The 23,290-nt window shown below is 40.2% G+C and overlaps 1 protein-coding gene across 1 annotated transcript; it reads left to right on the forward strand.

Annotated features, from left to right (window-relative positions):
- Nucleotides 1-10,771: 10,771 nt before the first annotated feature.
- On the forward strand, nt 10,772-21,430 carry chrnb4 (cholinergic receptor, nicotinic, beta 4 (neuronal)). The gene is made up of 6 exons (XM_039794085.1): nt 10,772-11,110; nt 14,358-14,503; nt 15,554-15,598; nt 15,841-15,950; nt 16,406-17,450; nt 20,600-21,430. Exons 1-6 carry the CDS (start codon nt 11,062-11,064, stop codon nt 20,762-20,764), a joined length of 1,560 nt encoding a protein of 519 aa, XP_039650019.1. The 5' UTR covers nt 10,772-11,061; the 3' UTR covers nt 20,765-21,430.
- The last annotated feature ends 1,860 nt before the right edge of the window (nt 21,431-23,290 follow it).

Raw genomic sequence — 23,290 nt, forward strand, 5'->3', positions numbered from 1 at the left:
GATCAGAGGAAACATGATAGGGATGGAGACACACACACACACACACACACACACACACACACACACACACACACACACACACACACACACACACACACACACACACACACACACACACAAAATCTCAGTTGTAACACTAATCATGCATGAAACAATGAGATGGGTTGATCCCTCTGCAGGCAATGGATGGTGGCCAATCGGTCTCTTCACATGAGGCAGCAACTTTCTGGTACAGGAGCCAAGCACTCCAGGTAATGAACTGCCTGCGTGATATATATCATATCCCTCAGTGGTGCAACATGGTACTGCAACAACAGCAATTCTTTGATTAGCCATTGATCTTACATTGTGCTTCCCTGGCACGTAGAGAAATCTCTAACACACATACACTAACTGTCTGTCAACATGTCCATTGTAAAACTGCCATGTGGCTCCTGCAGCACACTTACAGGGTTAATATCAACCTTCAAACTGCAGACACAGACAGTGTTGCGATGCTTTTGACACTTTTTTAATCCATGGTCAGTAAACCTAATTTACATGACATTATACCTCATTCTTGAGTTATGAAAAAAAAGCAAAAATGATAAATGATTTTGACTAATAGTTACGATTAGAGGATGGTGAGTGGATCACAGACTGGTTTATGTCAAAGTTTAATCAGGATACTGTTTTGAAACCATTTTCTTTTTTCAAATGCTATAAAATTGAATAAAACACCCAATATTCAATAAAAGTCATCATTAATTTTACCTGCGATGAACGTTGTATGGAACCCATACAATCTACATCCATGCATCATAGCTTTTTGGGGGCAATGTGGTTGAAAGAAACCCATATTTCAGATTTTTTTCTTTTGAAAACGGGTCAAATTTGACCCGAGGACAACACAAGAGTTAATTAAAAAAAAGAGAGAGAGAGAATGAAGCTTTGTATGTAAAGCCAAATTGTGAGTTTGGGGGTTTTGGGCTCTCTTTTCAAGATGCCATTGCAAACGATTTGTAACCCCAGCCTGATGTGACACCACACCAGGCTGCTAGTAATGACACACTTAAACTGTCTGAATCATTAATAGAAAACCAATGAGCATAAATGTTTTTTTTTTTCTATTCCACTCCACTAAAATGTAAAGCACTAAGAGGTTGACAGTCTGCCATATATGTATGGATCCTCAGTCATATTCGGAGCTGTTTCCTGTTTTTATTGAATCCATTGAGAATCCAGACAGACTTCCTACTAGAGTGAACATGATTAAGATGATTTAGAGACGTGAGCAAAATGCTGTATAAGCTGACAACACTTCACATCCAGAACAAAACAGGGCCTTTGCTGACATGCGAGCACATCAGCCCAGCCTTTTAGACCAGAGATCTTCAACAGGGGGTCCAGGACCCCTAGGGTGTCCTCAGAGTCAATGCAGGGGGCCACCAAATTATTGTTAATTTTTGAAAGTTTTTTCAAAACTTAAAGTCTTAACATGAATCCAACATACTATTAGCGAATATAAATCCCCACTGCTTATTGGCCTATAGGTAAGGTAGTCACTAAGGCCATCCACAGGTCATACAGTTAATCCTAAGGATTCACTGTGGCACAGGTATGTTTAACAATAAAACATGATTTATGAAATCAAGCCAACCCTTACTATTTTAATAGCTTAGTATCCTATGGACTAAACAGGTATGTATAAAGGCTTTAGGTTGCCCTACACATTATTGTAGGCCCAGTTAATTTCATACAATACATGTAGTAGGGGGTCCCTGCTATGTCTCTCTTTCAGTTAAGGGGTCCTTGGCTTAAAAAACATTGAAGATCCCTGTTTTAGACAACATACTCTTCAGCCGACATACAGTTATAGGTCCGGAAATATTTGGACAGTGACACAATTTTCATAATTTTAGCCCTGTGCGCTAACACAATGGATTTGAAATGAAATCATTCAGATGGAATTGAAGTGCAGACTTTCAGCTTTATTTTGAGGGTATGTACATCAAAATTGGGTTTAGGAATTAAACACAGTTTCATACATAGTCCCCTTATTTCAAGGGACCTTAAGTAATTGGACAAATTAATATAATCATAAATAAAATGCCCATTCTTAATACTTTGTTGAGAATCCTTTGCAGGCGATGACTGCCTGAAGTCTGGAACCCATAGACATCACCAAATGTTGGGTTTCCTCCTTTGTGATGCTTTGCCAGGCCTTGACTGCAGGTGTCTTCAGCTGTTGTTTGTTTGCAGGTCTTTCTGCCTTAAGTTTTGTCTTAAGCAAGTGGAATGCATGCTCGATCGGATTGAGATCAGGTAATTGACTCGGCCATTGTAGAATATTTCACTTCTTGGCCTTGAAAAACGCCTGGGTTGCTTTTGCAGTATGTTTTGGGTCATTGTCCACCTGTACTGTGAAGTGCCGTCCAATCAACTTTGTTGAATTTGGCTGAATATGAACAGACATAATGTTCCTATAGACTTCAGAATTCATGCAGCTGCTTCCTTCTTCTGGCATATCATCAATAAACACTAGTGACCCAGTGCCACTGGAAGCCGTGCATGCCCATGCCATTTAACTGCCTCCACCATGTTTTATAGATGATGTGGTGTGCTTTGAATCAAGAGCCGTCCCAAGCCTTCTCCATACTTTTCTCTTCCCATCATTCTGGTACAGGTTTGTCTTAGTTTCATCAGTCCAAAGAATGCTATTCCAGAACTGGGCTGGCTTTTTTAGATGTCTTCTGGCAAACTCTAATCTGGCTTTTCTATTCTTGAGGCTTATAAATGGTTTGCACCTTGTGGTGAACCCTCTGTATTTGCGCTTGTGAAGTCTTCTCTTTATGGTACACTTGGATAATGATACGCCTACTTCCTGGAGAGTCTACTTCACTTCACTAGATGTTGTGAAGCTGCTGCAATGATCCATTTCCCCACCGTTATGATTAAGATACCCTCCAAACATGTTTTAAGACATTTAAAAAAACTTTGCTTTGAATAATAATTTGTGTCTGATAATGTTTCTCCACAAAAAAAGTTACATTTCCTAGTTAAATACTTTGAACAGCACACTTGCTCCTTCACCCTAATTGAAAAATCCAGAATATATGAATATGCAAATTGTAACTGGACACAAGGTGTCAAAAAATCATCTCGTACATACACGTCTCAAACTCAGATTTAACCCTTGTGTTGTCCTTCGGGTCCCAGTGACCCGAAGGCCAACACAAGGATTATGTACTTCCGTTTACTTTGTTGAGAATTGCTCTCAAAACAAGGGTTAATACAGCATCTTAGTTCTTGTTTGTACAGCATTTTGGTCAGCTTAAACTGTGTTTAAATGTGTTCTAGAAATAAACTTTACTTACTTACTTTACAAGAAACAGGGTTTAGAGAGCAATTCTCAACAAAGTAAAGGGAAGTACATAATCCTTGTGTTGTCCTTCGGGTCACTGGGACCCGAAGGACCACACAAGGGTTAAGGATGACATAGAGAAACATTCCCCCCTCAGCAGTTGAAGGTCAAACATCCAAGTCAAGTAACAAAAAGAACACATTTTTGAGTGGAGGACTTTCATTATACTGTATGTATCTTACATTAACATCCAACTAGTGTCATGGTTTTGGGTTTGGGTTCTGTTGGTTTTGAGGTTCTGTTCTTGTTTCCTGTTTTTGTTGTGTATTTGTTCTGTTTTCTGTTGTAGCTCGTGTTTCCTCCCTTGTCTTGTCTAGCTGTAGTTCCTGTCTTGTTTTCCCGTGTGTCTGTATGTTCTGTTTTCTGTTTTATTTTGACGGTCTGGTTTTCTGTCTTGTCTTGTCTAGTTTACTTCCTGTCTTCAGTTTTCCCTCCCTTGTGATTGCCCTAATGTGTTTCACCTGTTTGCCCAGCCTTGTGTCACCTGTCCCTTGTTAGTCCTCGTTACCTGGTTTATTTAGTCTCTGTGTGGTCTTTGTTTGGTGTTGGATCATTTAATTCTGTTTGCCCTGTTTTCTGTTGCCGTGTTTCCTGTTGGACGTTCTTCTCTTTGCTGTTGTGGATTTTGTTTTTCATTTGTTCCTGCCTGGCTACCTTCTGGAGGACACTTTGTATAAGACTCTTTTTGTTACAATAAATCACCTCAAACTGCATTTGGGTCCAAGCCTAGTCTTTCCTGACTAACCCTGACAACTATATTGGTTAAAAAAAAAAACTTCTAAGGCCCCATGTTGTGTGGCGATAAAGCTTTACTTTTTGGCTGGGCTTTTACTTTGTGGCACTTAAACCTTTAAAATGTTGCACCACCCTGATGAAAAAGGAAAGCTTGCACTTCATGATTCAGAAAGGTCGGAGAGAATCTTTCCCCAGGGCCTCGTTACTGGGGTTAATAAAAGAGAGCCACCAACATCTTATTTGATTCTATCAAATAGTTTATGTGCCTGCTTACTATTAAATGTTATGTGTGTGTGAATATATACAACCATTTAGAAGACATTATCAGGGAAGAGAACAGCTTGTGGTTGGGCAATTCCAACATAAAAATCAGTTTGCGTAAAACTCATCACACTGAAGTATAATGCAACTTGCATACTGAGTGGATATAATAACCACCTAAAGGTTTGTGTAAAAGTTGCTCTTTTTGAATCAACAAGTTTATGTCAATCAAGAAGTTAAGAAAAAGAGAATCAGAATGGTGCCAAAGACCTGTAACATCTGCAACCCCCCTTTTTGTAATTAATGATGCATTTATTCTTTTATCCTTTGAGATATTAGGGATGAGATCCTATAAGTGAAGGGATGATTGGCTTCAATCCAAACTTCAAAAAACCTTCTTGCTGTCTAATCAGAAATTATATTGTAGATATTGAGTATTTCACAAATATGTCCCTGTAAATTGTCATTACTGTGTGATATGTTGAAGTAGGTGACCATTTAAGAAATGAACAGGCCCATGGTTCATTTTTGAGCTGTCATGTCACCACTCATGACCACTGCAGTTCATTGTATATTCAAAGTATACGGTCAAGGCTGGTGCTTATCGGATCAAAGTTCTATCGAAAAAATGACTGATTAATTGTTATGCTTGTATTTTTTTTAATTATTTTTTTGGGGCATTTTTAGGCCTTTATTCGACAGGACAGCTGAAGACATGGAAGGGGAGAGGGGGAATGACATGCAGCAAAAGGCAGAAGGTCAGAGTTGAACCCGGGACCACTGTGTCAAGGAGTAAACCTCCTCTATATGTGGGGGTGCCTGCTCTATCAACTGAGCTATCCAGGAGCCCACATTGCTTGTATTTTAAAGAATTTTTTTCACATTCGTCGTGGTTTGTTTTGTAATGATGAGAAGAGTGTGATAAAAATATGACTCACATAAAACACATGATTTATGGTCACTTATGATAAATTTAAGGCATTTCCTACCAGCTTCTGGTGTTTCAAAGAAAACACAAATAATGTCCTCACTACTTTTCTCTGATTTAATTATGAAAAAAGAAAGTAAAAACTTCACTGATGGGAGCCACATGTTTTGCTTGTATAAAGACTTCCAACAGAAGGACATTTGCTGAGGCGGTCAGGCTATAGCATGGCAGATTTACAGTACTAAACTTATGGTACACCATACAGTAACTATATAAACTGAATAAATGTGTTTTTCTTCTTGTTGCTTCACTTGGATGCTTGAGCTTCACTGTGCAGATCAATGTGCAGAGTTAGAAGGCTGTTGTCACATTTATCAAGGAGGAAAGTTTCTTTGTGCCTTAAAGTGCCCATATTATGAAAAAAACACTTATTCTGGGATTTGGGGTGTTACTTTGTGTCTCTGGTGCTTCCACACATCCATCCAAATCCACCCATGCTGTTTTGAGTGAGATACAGGTTTCTGAATGTGTCCTGCTTTCAGTCTCCTAGTGAGCTGTTCAAAATCGGCCTCGGACTGTGACGTCACAGTCCAAAATGAGCTAGCATGCTACGTCGTTCTCAATAGCAAAGCACTGCTACAACACACACAAGTTCACCATAATCTACAAAAGAACTACTTACGTGTGCGCCCTCATTTAGAAGTCTCCCAGCTAATCCTGCCTTGTAACTGACGAAAGTTGGAGAAACAGGCTTTCTTTTACTGTCTCTAGAGTTAGCTAGCTGACATGCTCTACATCTGAGCTACTGCGATAGCGAGTGCAATCAAAGATAGTACAGAAGAAGAAGATGAAAAGAGGTCTCACTCTGTAGCTAAAACAGAAACCAGGTGAAAAGAGGATCTGCAGCAGTGAGAGAGAGCTGTGCAGTACAACAACAATATGGTGTTTTTGAAAATTAAAGTGATGAGTTCGAGTAATTCACTTTCATCTGCACCATCATCTCGACAAGTTGCCTTTCACCTGGGTCGAACATTGGGCGATAGCGAGTAGCGTTAGTCGCTGAATAGCTTAGCGGGGGCACAATGTACCCGCGTTTTTGTATCTCTTAAAGACCCCACTAATAATGCCCGAAATGATACCAAAGGTCTACACTAGTATATATAGGTTATGCACTCATAAAACGATGGATTGGAAAGTTTGTAAGTACACCAGAAGTTTATGTAAATAACACTTGCCTGCTGGCTTCTGCTCTCTGCTGTTGTTGTTGCTGCTGTGAGACGAGTGCTTAGGGACATCTACAAATTACAACACCGAAAAGAGATGCAACAAAAATATTTTTTTATTTAACTTATTTTTTAAAGTAAGTGCTGTAATATAACTAGCAGGAGACAAGTAATAATTGAGGTAAGTTTGGAGACATTACCTTATTTAATCATTAAATTAATACATATTTTTGTTGTATCTCTTTTCGGTGTAGTAATTTATAGACGGCCCTAAGCACTCGTCTAACTGCAGGTAGCAGCAGCAGCAGCAGCAACAGAGAGCAGAAGAGAGCAGGCAAGTGTTCATAAACTTCTGGTGTACTTACAAACTTTCCAATCCATCGTTTTATGAGAGCATAACCTATACTAGTGTAGACCTTTGGTATCATTTCGGGCATTATTAGTGGGGTCATTTAAGAGATACAAACGTGGGTCCATTAGCCCCGCGCTAAGCTACTCAGCGGCTAACGCTACTCTACGCTAACTCGCCCAGTGTTAGACCAAGGTGAAAAAAGCTTCTGGGGGGGTGTTTGGCTCGAGGTCATGGTGCAAAGGACCCTAGGGTAAATTACTCCGAACCATCACTTTAAACCATGTAAACCTATTCTGGTAAAACCTTAAAATACAGTTATGAAGCTGAAAATGAGCATAATATGGGCGCTTTAAATCGAAGCAAGATATTGTGACATCACAAATAGTTTTGGATGCCAATTGGGGTCCGACATGAAAATGTGACATTCTGGGGAAACTAGAAAACTCCAGTGTGCACACACACTGAGAATGTGTCACATCTAGGGATGCAGGCTTGGACCCAAAAGTAGTGGAAGATTTTTAGAAGATTTATTAAATAAGACAGCATACAACTAAGGAAGTCCTGAGACAGGCAGGCAGGCAAAAAGGAGTTCCAAAACACTCACAACAGAAGACTAGGGAATAAAAAAACACAAGGATCAGAGAGGCGTAGGGGGTAACAAACACAATCAACTTCCTTTGTCTGACAACAGACAAAGGAAGCACAGAAACTAAATACGCGAGGTATTGAGGGTAGTAACGAAGGACTGGTGACATGAGGGCTGATGAACAGGTGAGACACATCAGGGCAGGTCAGGCAATCACAAAGGAGGGAAAACACAAGGCAGGAAGTAAAACAAGACATGGCACAGGAGAAACAGACACTACAAAGTAAAACACACACAAGGATGGAACTAGGAACACAAAACACAGAAGGAAAATGGGTAAAACATAACCATGAACAAATAACAGGGAAACTTTAGGAAGCAGTTTTTTCTAGCTTCCAATCGGTGGTTGCTATTCATTCATTTCCCTACTGTATAAAATAAACTTAACTAAACACTTGAAACTTATTATAAAATATTCTATCATAGTGCCCATCATATCTGCTTATATTTTTGTCAAAGTCATGCTGTCATTGAGTTGCTAGTCAGTTAGTACTTTTGGATGTGTGATACTAATGAAAACATTTGTTTTCTGTATAAACCAATATGTCTGACGTATATATACATGCAGTCAAAGGTGCTTTCCCCTTCGACCTGATAAAAAACATGTGAGGGTCAAAACCTAATCAGCCCCCATTGATCTGCGCTTAATGATCCAGAATAGAAGTCTTTGGAGTTAAAAATTTATAACCCCAGACGAGTCCTTGAGGCTGCTCTTCATGCCGGATACAGTTCCTTTACTGACCATTATAATGAGGCTTTAAGCAGCGTGGTGGCTGTAAATCTGCCTTGCTAAGATTGCACTGCTCCTGTTCTGACTGGACCTCACCTCACTAAATCTCACATGCAGGACCAGAGCATAATTTATTGTCCTCTCATGAGCACAATCGCCAAAGCAGTGTGAAGTCAGCAAATGATCACACGTCACCAGGATGGTCAACTAATGTTTGTTGATGGGAAGAGAATTAGGCCCAGATGTGTATATCAGCATCTGGACTCAGATGTCTGGGTTGTCTCAATGAGGATGCTGTTTGACAAAAGCTGTGAGGACTGGAGGCGTATCGTATGTATGCTCACTGATTCTTGAAACTTTGGCGAAAAACATGTCCCACTAAGAAAAGTGCCAATTCTGTTGGAAATTAATAACATTTTCATGAATAAAAAGAATCAAGGTTATAATCAGGGGGTCCTTTGCACATATGTAAGGTTCTTTTATAGTTTAATTTTTTATTTTTATTGATTTAATGATTATTTGCTGGCCCATTGCCTACAAAATCAGTTGTCCTCGTATAGGAGATAATCATTTCAACTTGATTAAAAAAAACATAAAGTAATAATTGAATTGAATAATATCTTTACCACATGAAATAGTACATTTTAATATGTTTTAAAAACTACAAACAGTGAGTTTTTAACAATATTTACTATTTTGTGGTTGCTCAAAATGTGTCCCACATATTCGTCACCACCGTCAGATATTTATAAAAAGCAATAAAATCAGGCAACTAAAAGGTCAACTACATTCCTGAGGACCCCATTTTCAAACCTTCAGCTCTACTGCATGCTTCAAGATCACTCCACCTCCCTTAAATTTGCTATTTTCTCTTAAACTTCATCATATTTTTGGACACTGCTACTGTCGCCACCATAACATGTCAACACAGTCTCTTTTGTATAAAAAATATTAGATTAGATTATGACATAAATGTATACTTTTTAAGAAGAGGTCTGAAGTAGCTAGCAATAGAGGGGAAACAAGATGGCTAATGTGAACAACTCATGCATATCATGTGAAAGAGTAGTTTTTGTCACCACCATCAGATGTCACCACCATCAGGTTTTCGTGGATATCCTCACAGCTGTGGTTCGGCCTCAAGGCTGCGGCTGAACCACAGCCATGAGCCCGTATTTATTGTGATCAACAATTATATTCTAGCCTCCGTTAAGGACTATTTGGAGGTTTTTGTCACCACCGTCAGACTGTACGTCACAAAAAACCCGACGGTGGTGATGTCTGACGGTGGTGACAAAAACCTACTCTTTCACATGATATGCATGCTCAGGATTGTTATTTTATGGACCCAGTAAGTTGGTAAGCAAGAAGCCATCTTGTGTGGTATGTATTTTGGAATTGTATGTTGTTATGAGGCCACTGTCACCAGATTAGTGTCACCACCGTCAGTTCTAAAGTCACCACCGTCAGAGGGAGTTTTATTTGTTTTAAATGAATATGCTTACAATATGTTTCTTCAGTGCTGTTGAGTTATTAAAGTAAAAGTCTCTTTTAATACAAATATATGTTTGTTAAATAAAAAAACATTACTTTTTTCTATTTAGGCTTAAAGTAAACGTTATGTGATGTTAGATCTTTTAAAGGAGTACACGTGAAACAGCATAAAAAATGAACAAAAGTGAATATTAAACATTTATCAGCATATCTGTGTACTACGAATGCCAGATAATGATTTAAAAACTCTAAATGCATATTAGAACAAATAAATAAAACATAATATGCTTTTTATTGTGTCTGACGATGTTGACAAAAACAAAGTAATAACTGGAAAAACGTCTATTTTATGAAATAAATACAAAATGAGGAGGTTGCACCAGTACATTGCTGAACAGCGAACACTTGGTCTATAATGATATACCTTCAGATTTTGTAATTTAACTAACTTTTTATTTTTTTTAAATTAAAACCTGTTTTATCCAAATTCCCAAGAACCAGTGTGCTGACATATGGCTGGGTTTAAGACAATTAGGCTACATAGCATAAAACTGTCTTGGAAAAAGTCTGTAGAACATCCTCAGATATGATCTTTCAAAACTTTTCATGAACATGTTAGCCTACATGTTTTAATTATGAGTATTGCATGAGCAGTAGGCCTGTTCAGGTACTGAATTCACATCCATATGCAATCATGTATTAGGGTGTGCGGGCTACAAAGGTCAGAGAAATAAATATGGGTCACAGTGCACTGACTGCATAGTATTACTTCCTAACATGCAGGCATGTCCTCGCCAAATCAAGTACAAAAGTATATGTTTAGAAATGAATAAATCCACTTTCCCCTTTTAATTAGCCTATCACAATACAGCGTAGGCCTATACCATGTTTAGTGGTACATAGGCTACAGCTATAACCTACAATCTAAGACAGCTGCTGAGCTGGTGTACAGTAGCCGATCACAGACCGGGTACAGGACCTGCAGGACTTGCTGGGGACAGAGAGAGCAGGACAGGCTGCTGCGCGTCGGCAGAGCGTGAAGACCCTAGAGGAGACTCGGGGATTTTTTATGGGGCGTATTGCTGTAAAGTAACCCCACGACGGAGCAACAGATATACCTTTTCGGTAAATTATCTCCTTTTTTAAGGCATCAGCACAGTGCTGGTTAAGTGTCCAAACCGTGAGCGCGTAGATTCCAACAGCGGCATGTCCGAGAGGAAGAGCGCTCAACACCGCAGCTTTGAGGCTTCATCACCGACAAGTCCCGCGGATCAGATGGTGCCGAAAAAATGACTCGGTCTCTCTCCATCCTCGCTTACTTTTTCACTTTGATTCACTGTAAGTGTGTCTTCCTTTACGTTCTGTGAATGAACCTACTAATGTAGGATGTTCTAACATGTGCTTGTTTCTCGTGTCAGCTCCAAAATTTATTTCGGGTGAAAGTGCTTCTGTGCTGAGAAGGGATTGCATTTTTTTAGTGTCCCAAAGTCGAATCGCAGCCTTTCATTTTGAGTGCAGCTAAGTCTTCAGTGCAGTGGCTCAATCGCATAGTGATAACAACAACAAAAAATGCAGATACCCCCAAATGTGTTGCTTTAATTTTGAAACCAGTAAAGTTTTCTTCAGTATTATTATATAGGTCCTACAGCAAAACACATGCATGAATAGCATTAAAGGTTGTTGTTGTTTTTTTCAAGTTGAGCTGAGCCTTCTTCTGTATTTCAACACAGTGGAGCAATTTGGGTCGAAACCAACATGCTTCTACAAAATATAGGGTCTACGTGTTGCATTTGTACTTCCTTTTCTTCACTTCTTCAACATTATTATTTTTACGTGACCAAAGTAGGTTTACTAAATGAGACCAAAAGGGCTGAAAGTTTATACTATATCTAACAGGATTAGTCTATTTCATGGAATGCAAAGCGTATATGCTGAGACACTCCCTGTGTAAGTATTTAGTCAGTCAGTTATGACATTTTAGTGATGAATCCACATGTGTTACAGAGACAAAGCTTTCTACTTTTTTCTCCATATAAAAGGGGAAAGGAAAAAAACAAATAAGAATATTTGATAATCCCCCATTCTTATTAATACTGAATATCACATCACTAAGATCTGGAACACAGAGGAGTAGAAGAGAATTTTTTTTTAATATTGTTTATAATTTATAACACCTCACTCAACCTTTGCCCCATGTTTTGGTTCATTCACACACTTCATTATGCTCTCGGATCTCTAACTGTATTACATTTTTGTAGAACAATGTTTTTCAGTGTGCTGTGCAGAGTGACCTTATCCACAACGGCCGACTCTATCAATGTATTAACACGCCTGACCTCACTTTGAATCAACCTAATGTCAACACAACACTTTTGAGGCGCTTTTCATTTTAGACATTAAACCTACACACACACGCGCACGCACGCACACACCCACACACCCACACACACACACACACACTCCCCCCCACACGCACACACACACACACACACACTCCAGTAGCAGCTCCCAGCAGGTAATCACAAGTTTCGGTGGTGTGCCAGTGGCCTTCACCTTTGGAGAAGGCAGAGCTTGTTTGACTCAGGTCTTCGAGGGCTTTGACAACACGATATCTGTTAAAAACTGCTGTGGAGGGCCGACTGTGCTGGATGGGACCTCAGCCAAGTCACTGACAAACGGCAGCATGTGCTGACCCGTGGGGCTAGACTGCCAGCACGACACGCCCTGCAAAGCTCCAGGAGTCTGTGAGCCGATAATGGCACACACAGTTTGATACAGAGCAAGAAGAGAAGAATTTGCGTTGGAAGTTTAACAATGTTCTTACATCACATCATGGCTTCACAAAAGGCACAAGTGCTGATTCTCTGAGGTTCTGCAGCCATGAATATCACTCTGCTGAGTATTGACAACAGTAGCGAGTCTTCTACTACGGGCCCATCAGTAATAGTCTCACCTCATTGGAGTGTTAACCACGAGTAAGTCGACTCAGCAACTCTAGACCATATGGGGGCATTAATAACCAGCTGCATGTAAAGAAAATGGAAGAAGTAGTGCTACTGTATTCATTCTGGTCCAAATGAAAGGCACTGATCATCTGTTCCAATCAGGCTTGTCTTCACCCCTGACATGGGCTTCATTTGTCAGGGATGGAAGGAAGGAGGTGGAGTTTATTCACAGTAACAGTGCCTCTGCAAAATAGCATCAGGAAGGAACTTGTTTTGGTGGAACATGTGCACGTAAGGAGTCGAGCTCTGGAATTAAAATGGCTGTTGAGTGTGTGATGAGAATTTTACTCAAACAAAGATAAACATAATTTGAGTGTCCGTTCTAGCTTGGAGGATGTTTCCCAAATTGACCGGAGTTTAGAATGCCAACACAAAGAAAGCGGAAGGTGAGGCATATCTGGCCGAAAATGAGGGACATCTGGCGGAACCTCCGGCGGCACCGGAACTTTCCCGTAAATGAAACGTCATTGATGTAGACTAGGAAAAAGCAGACTTATTAACATGCAGTTAAAATATCTGCCCTCTCCCAAATGCAATTACTTATTTGTAAATGATTTTTGGGCCCTCATTAAATTTCAATATATTTCCACAACACAACCATCCCTGGCTTTCTCAAATGACAGATGCTGTTTCCCTTGAGACTATGAGTGCAGTTTGTATGAAGTAGTCTCACGGATAGAGGAGGAACAGATTTTATACGTATTTGATTTGTTCACGTCCTTTTCATAATGTTTTAGTGTTTTAGCGCAGAGGTAGGCAGAGAGGGTATACCTTTCTACATGTAGCTAAGTATAACTATGAATTACATAGATATAGGACCAGTATCATATAATGCCAACACTTAATGCCTAAGCAGGAAGTGTAAAGAGAAAGTAAGGGTGTGGAAGTCAGGGTGGTCGATAGTCGTGTAGCTTCCAACTTTTATATAGTAAACCGTGAGTTCATGTACTGTCATCGACCAACAGTTAATGTTGACTTGTAAAGATTGTAACCACAATCGTTCACTTACCCTAAAGACACAGTGAAATACAGGTTCATCCTCCGTCCTCTACAGCTCTATATGTGTCTTAATTGCCAAGCCATGCCCATTTTAAGTGATCCAATCACTTGTGAAGAATCTGAATTTAAATTCTGCTATCCAGTATGCCTTCTTTTGAAGTTGTTATAAACACTCTGTGTTTCAGTTCTGAATCCCCAGAACAACCAGAAAGCAAAGCAGCCATCGTCTGGATTGTTTGGACCATATTTGGAAACCACTGCAGTATACTTAGCCACTTATGATTTCCAGACTGCTCCGTCCTCAGTTTAAAAAAAATAGTTCTATGTGACAGCTTAATGTAGTGGCCTTAAACAACCAACTCAGCAGTTAAGTTATGCAAATGTGGAGCCAATCTGTAATTATGATTGTCCTAATGGATTAAATGGATTGAAAAGTAGCATAGACCTTAAATTGTTCGAGCATTTAGTCTCTCTCTTTCGATGGAACACTGAAGGTCTAATGTTCTGAAGCTTTTGTCTTGATATTGATATTTTGGATACCTGTGGATAAAAATAATCATTGAACAAAATTGTGTCACCAGGTAGCAGCTGTGCTGACTCAGAGGAGCGTCTCATGAACTGGTTGCTGAGAAAGGATCGCTACAATCTGCTCATCCGCCCAGCTGTCAACAGGACCGAGAGAGTCCCAGTGAAGCTACAAGTGTCTCTGGCTCAGCTCATCAGTGTGGTAAGACACCAAATACTTCTGCCCACCATGTATGTGTATTTATTGTATTTATATGTGTGTGTGTATCTGTGTGTTTGTGTGTGAGGGAGAGAATATGTGCTGGGGAGACAAAGAGGGAGACAGAAAAGGAATGACAGAGTGAAAGAGAGGATTCCACGAAGCTTTGAGAAACCAGTTAGTAACATACCATCCTGTGTAGAGAGGCCATAGCTTTAAAGGGATGGATGGAGTAGAGGATAGCTCTGCTCAGCTGTGATCTCTGCCTCTGTCATGTCCAGATTGAAAATTCAGCACATTGGATTAAAAGGGGCCATAAAGCTGTTTTAGCCACAGTGATAGAGGCTCTCCTCTGATTTACAGTGGAGGCTCCTCCCAGCTGCACACCAAGGCAGCAAGGCTCATTCACAGCCTCACTTTATGAGTTTGCATTGTACCCCTGGGAGTATTTGGCATTTGGTATCACTTTACTGGATGTGTATGTCATGGGAGTGTGATTACAAAGCTCTCAGCAAATATGTCAACATGCAATCAGGGAAGAGCGGAGGATGTAAATGCATTTATTTTTTATTTTTTACCACAATTCAAAGTAGATGCCAGAGTAAAAATGACAGCAAGCAGGAAGGTTAATCTAATCCAGCTAATTAGTGTTACAAAGACTCTGTCCTTATATCTTGATAACTTTTGCTTTGCAATGAAAGTTGCCTATTGTAGCTGTGGCTTACTGGTTATTGTAGATATACTAAAGATCAGCATTACATCTTTTTAATCATATGTGGCTTTATATTTTCCTTCATCACACAAAAATTTGGATATACATATATATTAGTTTTTTTTAGTTTATATTAGATTTTTTTCAAATCAGCTTTCCACAATTTTTCCACTGCCCCTTTGAACTATAGTAGTACAGAACCTCTGGTTGGGAGTCACAAGCCATAGCTTAAATGTCCAGGGTCAGCTAATAAGCTGTTATATTTCAGTGTTCAATTACAATCGTATTTGTGCATGACAAATGTTCTCAAAGTAATTTCCACCCTACTTGTACATTTCCAGAATGAAAGAGAACAGATCATGACAACAAATGTCTGGCTCACTCAGGTAAGTGTGATGAAGCTCAGAGTCATCTTCTCTCAGTCAGCCTATGTCTTGTTAAATGTCCTTCCCCCTGAACTTGAATTAAACCATATCCATTCTTCCTCTCTCAATGTGGAACAAACTGCTTCTGTAATTGTGCTCCAAACATACTTCACTGATAATGAAGCATGTAATTAGAAATGAGCTGATCTTGAGAAAGTGTTTGGAAGTCGGACTTGACATCCAGGTCTCCTCTGTCTCTCCAGCACTGGGTGGATTACAGGTTATCATGGGACCCCGCAAAATACGAAGGTATCGACAAGCTGCGCATTCCTTCCAGACACATCTGGCTCCCAGATATTGTCTTGTACAACAAGTAAGCATAACAGGACTGTTATAATGTTATGAGAGATTTTACATCCATATGTGCAATGTTTGTATTAAAAATTAAAACAGAAGATTACTTTATGGAATAATCTGTTTATGCTTTCTCTATAAGATTAAATCTATGTTTTTGGATGGGAATGGGAGCTAGACATTTGAGAATTAAGATGGTTACTGTTCTGTTCACCATCACTATCTTTCCCAACTGATTCTCTGAAGCCTAGCATTAACATATTGTTCAAGGTTTTAATCTTTTCTCTGTGGATTTTGGTTTCAATATTGACTTGACTGTCCTTGGCTGTAGGAAAAAAACAATAAAAATGTTCAGCATGAGTAGCTTTCCTGTTATCTTCACTTCACTGTGATTGCAAGGTTGATAACACAAGCCTCAGAAATTGATTCACAGGCTCCCTAAGGTTTTCTTTCTCTTTCTTCCTCTTCTCTTAGTGCTGATGGTACATATGAGGTAACAGTCTTCACCAATGCCATTGTCCTTTTCAATGGCAGCATCAACTGGCTTCCTCCGGCCATCTACAAAAGCGCCTGCAAGATCGAGGTCAAGCATTTTCCCTTTGACCAGCAGAACTGCACCCTCAAGTTCCGCTCTTGGACGTATGATCACACGGAGATTGACCTGATCTTGAAGTCTGAGGTGGCTAGTATGGATGATTTTACTCCTAGTGGGGAGTGGGATATCCTGGCACTGCCAGGCAGACGGACGGTCAACCCTCTGGATCCCACCTATGTGGACCTTACGTATGACTTCATCATCAAGAGGAAGCCCCTTTTCTACACCATAAACCTCATCATTCCCTGTGTTTTGATCACCTCTCTGGCCATTCTGGTCTTCTACTTACCCTCAGACTGCGGGGAAAAGATGACCCTCTGCATCTCCGTCCTCTTGGCTCTCACTGTGTTCTTGCTTTTGATCTCAAAGATTGTCCCTCCCACCTCACTGGATGTGCCTCTGATCGGCAAGTACCTGATGTTCACCATGGTGCTCGTGACCTTCTCCATCATCACCAGTGTGTGTGTGCTCAACGTGCACCACCGCTCTCCCAGCACCCACACCATGCCTTCCTGGGTCAAGCTAATATTTCTTGTCAAACTGCCTGCCTTACTCTTCATGAGACGCCCTCAGAATAACTCTGCACGCCAGAGACTTCGCCAACAGCGGTGTCTACGGGCGAGGAGATCCATTTTGGGCTTGGGTTATCCGGTCGCATCCGAAACAGGTATCACCATGTCGACTTCTGCCCTGCTGTCTTCCGACTCTGCCCCAGGATACAAAAACGTAGGTCATCCGCCGGGCTACAGCCACACCAACAGGAAGGGGAACTTGCGCTCCACTGATTACCTTCCCAGTGGTTTCACTTCTATCCAGGACTTCCAGCCGAGAAGCAACTCAGATTGGGCTGCTGATGTCCAGGAGGCGGTGAACGGGGTGCGCTTTGTGGCTGAGCACATGATGGGAGATGATGATGATCAGAGTGTATGTATACACATTTAAACCAAATGTTTCTTTGAATCTATACAGTGTTTTTGCTTTGCTATTCTGCTCATCTAATATTGAGTATAATGTACTGTATATTGAATGAGCACTGTCAATGCATACACATATATTCTTACTCATTCACCTAAGGAAACTACTCAGTCCCTGTCGACCGACAGAGGTGATTTTCTGTATCTGCCTAAAATAGACGAGAGGTGAAATCTGGGTGGAGTTAGAAAGAAGTGAGGTCATCATACTTCTGTAACCTGATCCTCATCTCTGAGGCTAAGCTCGAGGATACGATTAGTTGCTACTAGTGCACACCTGAATCTCCATCCAAACTGTCAACGCTCAAGTTGCAGTGTGAATATTGTAGGTACTGGGTTTTAACCTAGGAAGAAGAATGCATTGAATAAAAAAACTAAAATATCTATAATGAGTCCAACTATGCTATAGGAGTGCAATGCTAAATTAGTACTCTTTTGAGTATGGAGCTGAAGCCGGAAGGCTGTTATCCTAGCTTAGCATAAAGCACCAAAGCAGAAAGAAATAGCTAGTTCTCTCCAAGGTTTGAAAATCTACCTTCAAGCACCTCTGAAGCTTATAACTGTAATTGACACATATCTTATTTGTTTAATTCGTGTACAAACCTTAATGTAAAATTGACAATGGTTTTATGGGAGATTACATGCTGCTGTCACTATATTCAGCCAAGCTGAGATGCTGCAAAAAGTTATGGGGGGCCAGGATTTTCATAAAGGAATACTATAGTTACTGCACATAGCTTCTTCTAAAACCACAAATTGGTGACTTTTACATTTCTGTTGTATATGGATTAAATGAAAAGGTTGTTAATTTGTGATTGTAATTAGATATTCCATCCCAATAAATTGCATCAAAGGTGTTTTTATTGGCATGATAACATTTAGTGCATTCTGACCCCTGAGGTGCAGAAAGGAATACCACTAACCAATTCAATACAATTTATTTATAGTATCAAATCATAACAACAGTTATCTCGAGACACTTTACAGATAGAGTAGGTCTAGACTACACTCTATAATTTCCAAAGCCCCAACAATTACAGTAATTCCCTCAACTAACCTTAAGTAGTTGCTGGACCTTGCAAATGAAAGGCAGACTTTTGGTAATCAATCTCTTTCTCTGATAAATCAATAAAATAAGGAGGGAACTAGAGAAATTACTTGTTTCAAAAATGACCAAGGTCGTTATTGAAAATGGTGTAAAAGGGTCAACAAGCTATTTCAGTGAATAGGTCTCAGCAATATGGAAAAGTCCTTACAGGAATATAACTTAAGTATGCCAGCAGTCAGCATCCTTAGAATAGGCTTATCTATACTAAGCAATATTATTGGTATGAACAGATTTAACACATTTGAAAAAGTATATTACAGAACACTTTGGGCCCTATCTTGCACTCAGCGCAATTGCCTTAGTACACCGACGCATGTATCATTGCTATTTTGCACCCGACGCACAGCGGACTTTTCCCTCCACAGACGCAGGTCGGTAAATTAGGGAGTGTATTTGTGCTCCCGGGGGCGGTTCAGCGTAAAGAGGAGGCGTGTTCAGGCGCAAAAGTTCCCTGGTGCTATTTTGCAGTTTCAGAAAACAATTCCGCCACTGACCAGGAAAAACCTGGTCTGAAGTCAGTGGCGCTAGTCCAAAGTCAGTAGCGCGTTATTCAGATGCTATTTTAGGGGCGCATGCTTGGCCATAATGTAGCGTGAAAAAGAAAAATATTACTGAAAATGCGCTTCAGGTGTTTGGATAGGTCAGGAGGCACTTTACAGTACAGTCCTCAAAAAGTCGCAGCATTCTTTGTGGCTTGTTGTGTTTTACACAACATTTCCATGAATCATGGATGTGTTGATGACATAAATGAGGAAATATTAGAGGACTTAAGGAGACGTTATGTTGAACTACGGTGGGATTGGACACTCCATGCGCTCCTGGTGGAGCGGGTGGACGGAGATGGAGTGGGGGGAGGAGGAAGGGGCACAACAGGAGCAGGTGGTGCGTTTGGAGGCCCACGCTCCACGGCTGCAGCAATCCTCTCCAGACTTTAGGAGATGCGCCCGACAGGCCGCAGCAACATCGCCACCCGGCCAAGACTGGCATTTATTACTTTGCCGCATCCCGGACAGCTCCCGCTGGCGTGCGCCAGGCAAATCCGCCGTCATAATAGCAATCCGCCATGGAACAAGCGCGCCTGCTCTTAAAGGGAATGTGAGATGACGCTCTGATTGGTTTATTGCACGTTACGCCCAAACCACACCTAGCTACTTCAGACCAACCCATTCTAGATTTGCGTCGGCCGCAAGAGTCATTTATCCCGCCGGTATAATAGCAACAGCGAGATCCGCCCACAAAGCTACTTGCGTTTCATCGTTTGATACTTGCGTTTCAGATCGTTAAAATAGGGCACTTTATGTTCCAATTCAATTCTATTCAATTGCTAGCAAACACAATAGACTACAAGACATATTAACACAAGGCTGCCCAATTTGGGGCCTGCAGGCCAAGTTTGGCCTGTGCTCTCTTTGTTTTGGCCCGCCATGGCATTTGACATGCTCATGCTTATTCTCCTCTTAATTTGAAAGTGCAGTAAAATCCTAACCGTAATGACTATGAAACGGACATTTTGTGCAGCTAAAAAGTGCTTAATCTGAGTTGTATGGAAATGCAAAGCACAGTGCCGGTAAACCTTCCTATTAAATTACATACGTAAGTTTTATCTACAAAGAATTAAACGAATTATGGTATTCTTTAACATCAACATTTATTTTTGGCCCGTGGCCTTCCATCCAGATACATTTGGCCCTTCATCTGAAAGAATTTGAGCACCCCTGTATTAACATGATGTCTGTAAATTGTGTCAACAGGGTTTTACAGTTTGTTTGGATGTGAAGAACCTAGATTTAAAGTGAATCACTCTCACACTTATTCACTCATTCATTCACTCATTTACATTCTCTGCCCCCCAGTGGCTGCACAGAGGCATGTCAGCGTCTGCCACATGCTAAAGCTCTCAACACTCTGCAATACTGCTGGTTTGTACAATTAGTTGTGACAATAACATGCACACTAATTTAAACTGACTAATTTTGATTTCTGTATATTTGCAGGTGATAGAGGACTGGAAGTATGTGGCTATGGTGGTGGATCGTATGTTCCTGTGGATCTTTATAATAGTGTGTGTCGTAGGCACCTTGGGCTTATTTCTACAGCCTGTCTTCCAGAGTCAGATTGTTCCCAACCAGCAGCCCAGCTCAGAGACTCCTCGCATATGATGAGCAACGAAGAAGACAGGGCAAGTTGTAGTTCCTTTCAGCAATCAAGCTGTTAGGAGGCCTGTAGTTAGTGCAAAGTCTTTTTGGTCTTTGCTTAAAGTCTGTAGTACCATATTGGTGGGATTAAAAAGCAATGACAGCAATGTCGTCTGTGCCAAACCCCACCAATAAGGCACCTGAGAGTTAAAAGAGGATAATGAAGTACAACTACTCACTGTGTACATCAATGGTACAGACAGCATATTTGTGCAAAATAGAACATGAATCAAATGTCTTCTAATAATTAAAACTACATGGTCCACAGCAATAAAACCCTCTATAGCACCCAATGTTTTAATGAAATGGTACATCTGCAAAGGCCCTAATGTGACATCAGTGCACTGAGGTCATTTCCTTTCATGTTTACAAAGGACAGCTGCAGAACTGGACTGAATGTAGCTTTCACTGCACTGAAGTATACCGAACTGTTGAAGAAGAAGAAATATACCCAATAATGTCTGAGATTTGAGGAACATCTGTCTGCTGTCAGATGTTGTTTGACTCTTAATTTGTGTTTAAGTTATATTACCATGTCATTGAAATGTGATATGTGATTAAAGTATGAATAATGTCCTCTTTCGGTCTGATTAAATGTTTAAAATCTCCAATAAAGTCTTAAAATTGTCAGGATCTTGCCAAAGTGCTTAGTTAATCTGTGTTGCCGGTGATAAAGTTTGTCCTCAGAGCCAATACGTTTTCTGAAAATGTGCCAATTAGAACATTTCATCACATAGATAAGACAGCTGTTGACTTGAAATGTGAGAGGGTGTGACCAGGCAAAAAAAATTGTTGATACAACAAAACCGTCGGAGAGGGAGCTGATCTGTAATACAATGTCTTGAGGTGCAGCCATAGCCATAACTCTGACACACATCCTACAGCTAAACAAAGATCCCCCACACGCAACGTTTACTGCTCAATAAACAGTGCTGAGTTGGCTCGTTAGAGATTCTGCAGACTGTTGTTTCTTTGGTGAGACCTTCATTGAAATAAAGAGACAGCAATCGGTGTCTGTTTACACTGTTCAAGATCATTCATGGCTTTCTCGTTCACCTGTTAGATTCCTGTCATTAGTGAAGAGAGACAATGCAGTGCAGCAAATCCATCAACAATCCATCATCTGTTTCAATTCAAACTAAGCGGGAGGAGTCGTCATTTAAAACTTGATGAAAGGTCCCATAAATCACAAGCCTTATATCAGCGGCCTTCAGTCATTAGTCTCCAATAAGATATGCATGGAAGCATTGTTCTTGAGAATTGTCCTGCCCAATAAACATTTAAGAGTTTTCAACACATTTCTATCCATAATATAGTCCTTGGGACATAGGAGGGTTCAGTAAAAATAGCAGGTTCCACAAGTCTTTTTTTAAATCTACAGGATAACCTTTGCAACATGTGAAGTCTTGTTAAATGACCTGAGACTTGTTAAATGACCTGAGCTGAAGTCTTATGTAGGTGTACAAATAACCTACGTTTCATTCAGTGCTGTCTGGAAGAATAAAGGTCAAATTGACATTTATTTCTACTTATATGTGATGCAATCTTATATTAATCCTCCATGGGGGCAATTCTCTTTTCACTTGCCCCACTTAAAGAAGTAGAGAGTGCAGCGTCAGACACCAAACAGCATCTCTGGTGCAGGTAGGGATGTATCGTAGGGCACTTCAGCAAAGTGGATGTTAGCTAAAAAGCACTTGGACGTCCCCTTCATTCAGGGGAAGGACAGGACTGTCAAACCACTGGACCACCCTGCTGACTAAAGGAAAGAAAAATGTTTCTCTGAACTAACAGTAAAGAAAGACAGAAGGAAAGCTGGAGTCAAAGACAGAGCTATATATCCCAATTAGAAGTGGGCTTACCAGCATATATTGACATATTTTTGAAACACAGGATGTTATGCGGGGAAAAACAAAAAATCAAAGAATCAATCAATCAAGACTAATTCTGAAATGCTCATAAACTGCCTCTGAGTGCACCCAAACCCCAACCCATGGTAGCACACATGCAGCGGCTATAGATATTGGTTGATGACTTGAAGGCTATTTGGTGATTTAATGAATGAATTAATTATTTTTATTATTGTGTCATGTATAAAAAAATATATGCCCAGCCCAAACAGGCTTACAAGACACCATTATTTACCCCAAAGGACCAGATACCAGAATAGTTGCATAAAATAATTCCTGTCGTTAAAATGAACGTCCACACTGTGAGCCACACCAAGAAATGTTCATTCTGCCAAAATGTCCTCATGCAAGAGATCCAAAAGTTCAAATATAAAATTTGGCTTCAAAACCTTTATTATAATATTGTGTATGTATCACTAAATAAAAAATAAAGTAAAAAAAACATCTTTAAGTATTATTTGTTAAAAGTTTACCACTGAAAAACTCAGCTGATCTGCTCCATCAAGACTGTGTGTGGTTTGATCAGATTTGATTGACAGTAAGAGCCCACAAGCTGATTCAAATGCTGCTTAATCCTGAT

Source organism: Perca fluviatilis, chromosome 3, assembly GCF_010015445.1.
Source record: "Perca fluviatilis chromosome 3, GENO_Pfluv_1.0, whole genome shotgun sequence".
In the NCBI taxonomy this organism is placed as follows: domain Eukaryota; kingdom Metazoa; phylum Chordata; class Actinopteri; order Perciformes; family Percidae; genus Perca; species Perca fluviatilis.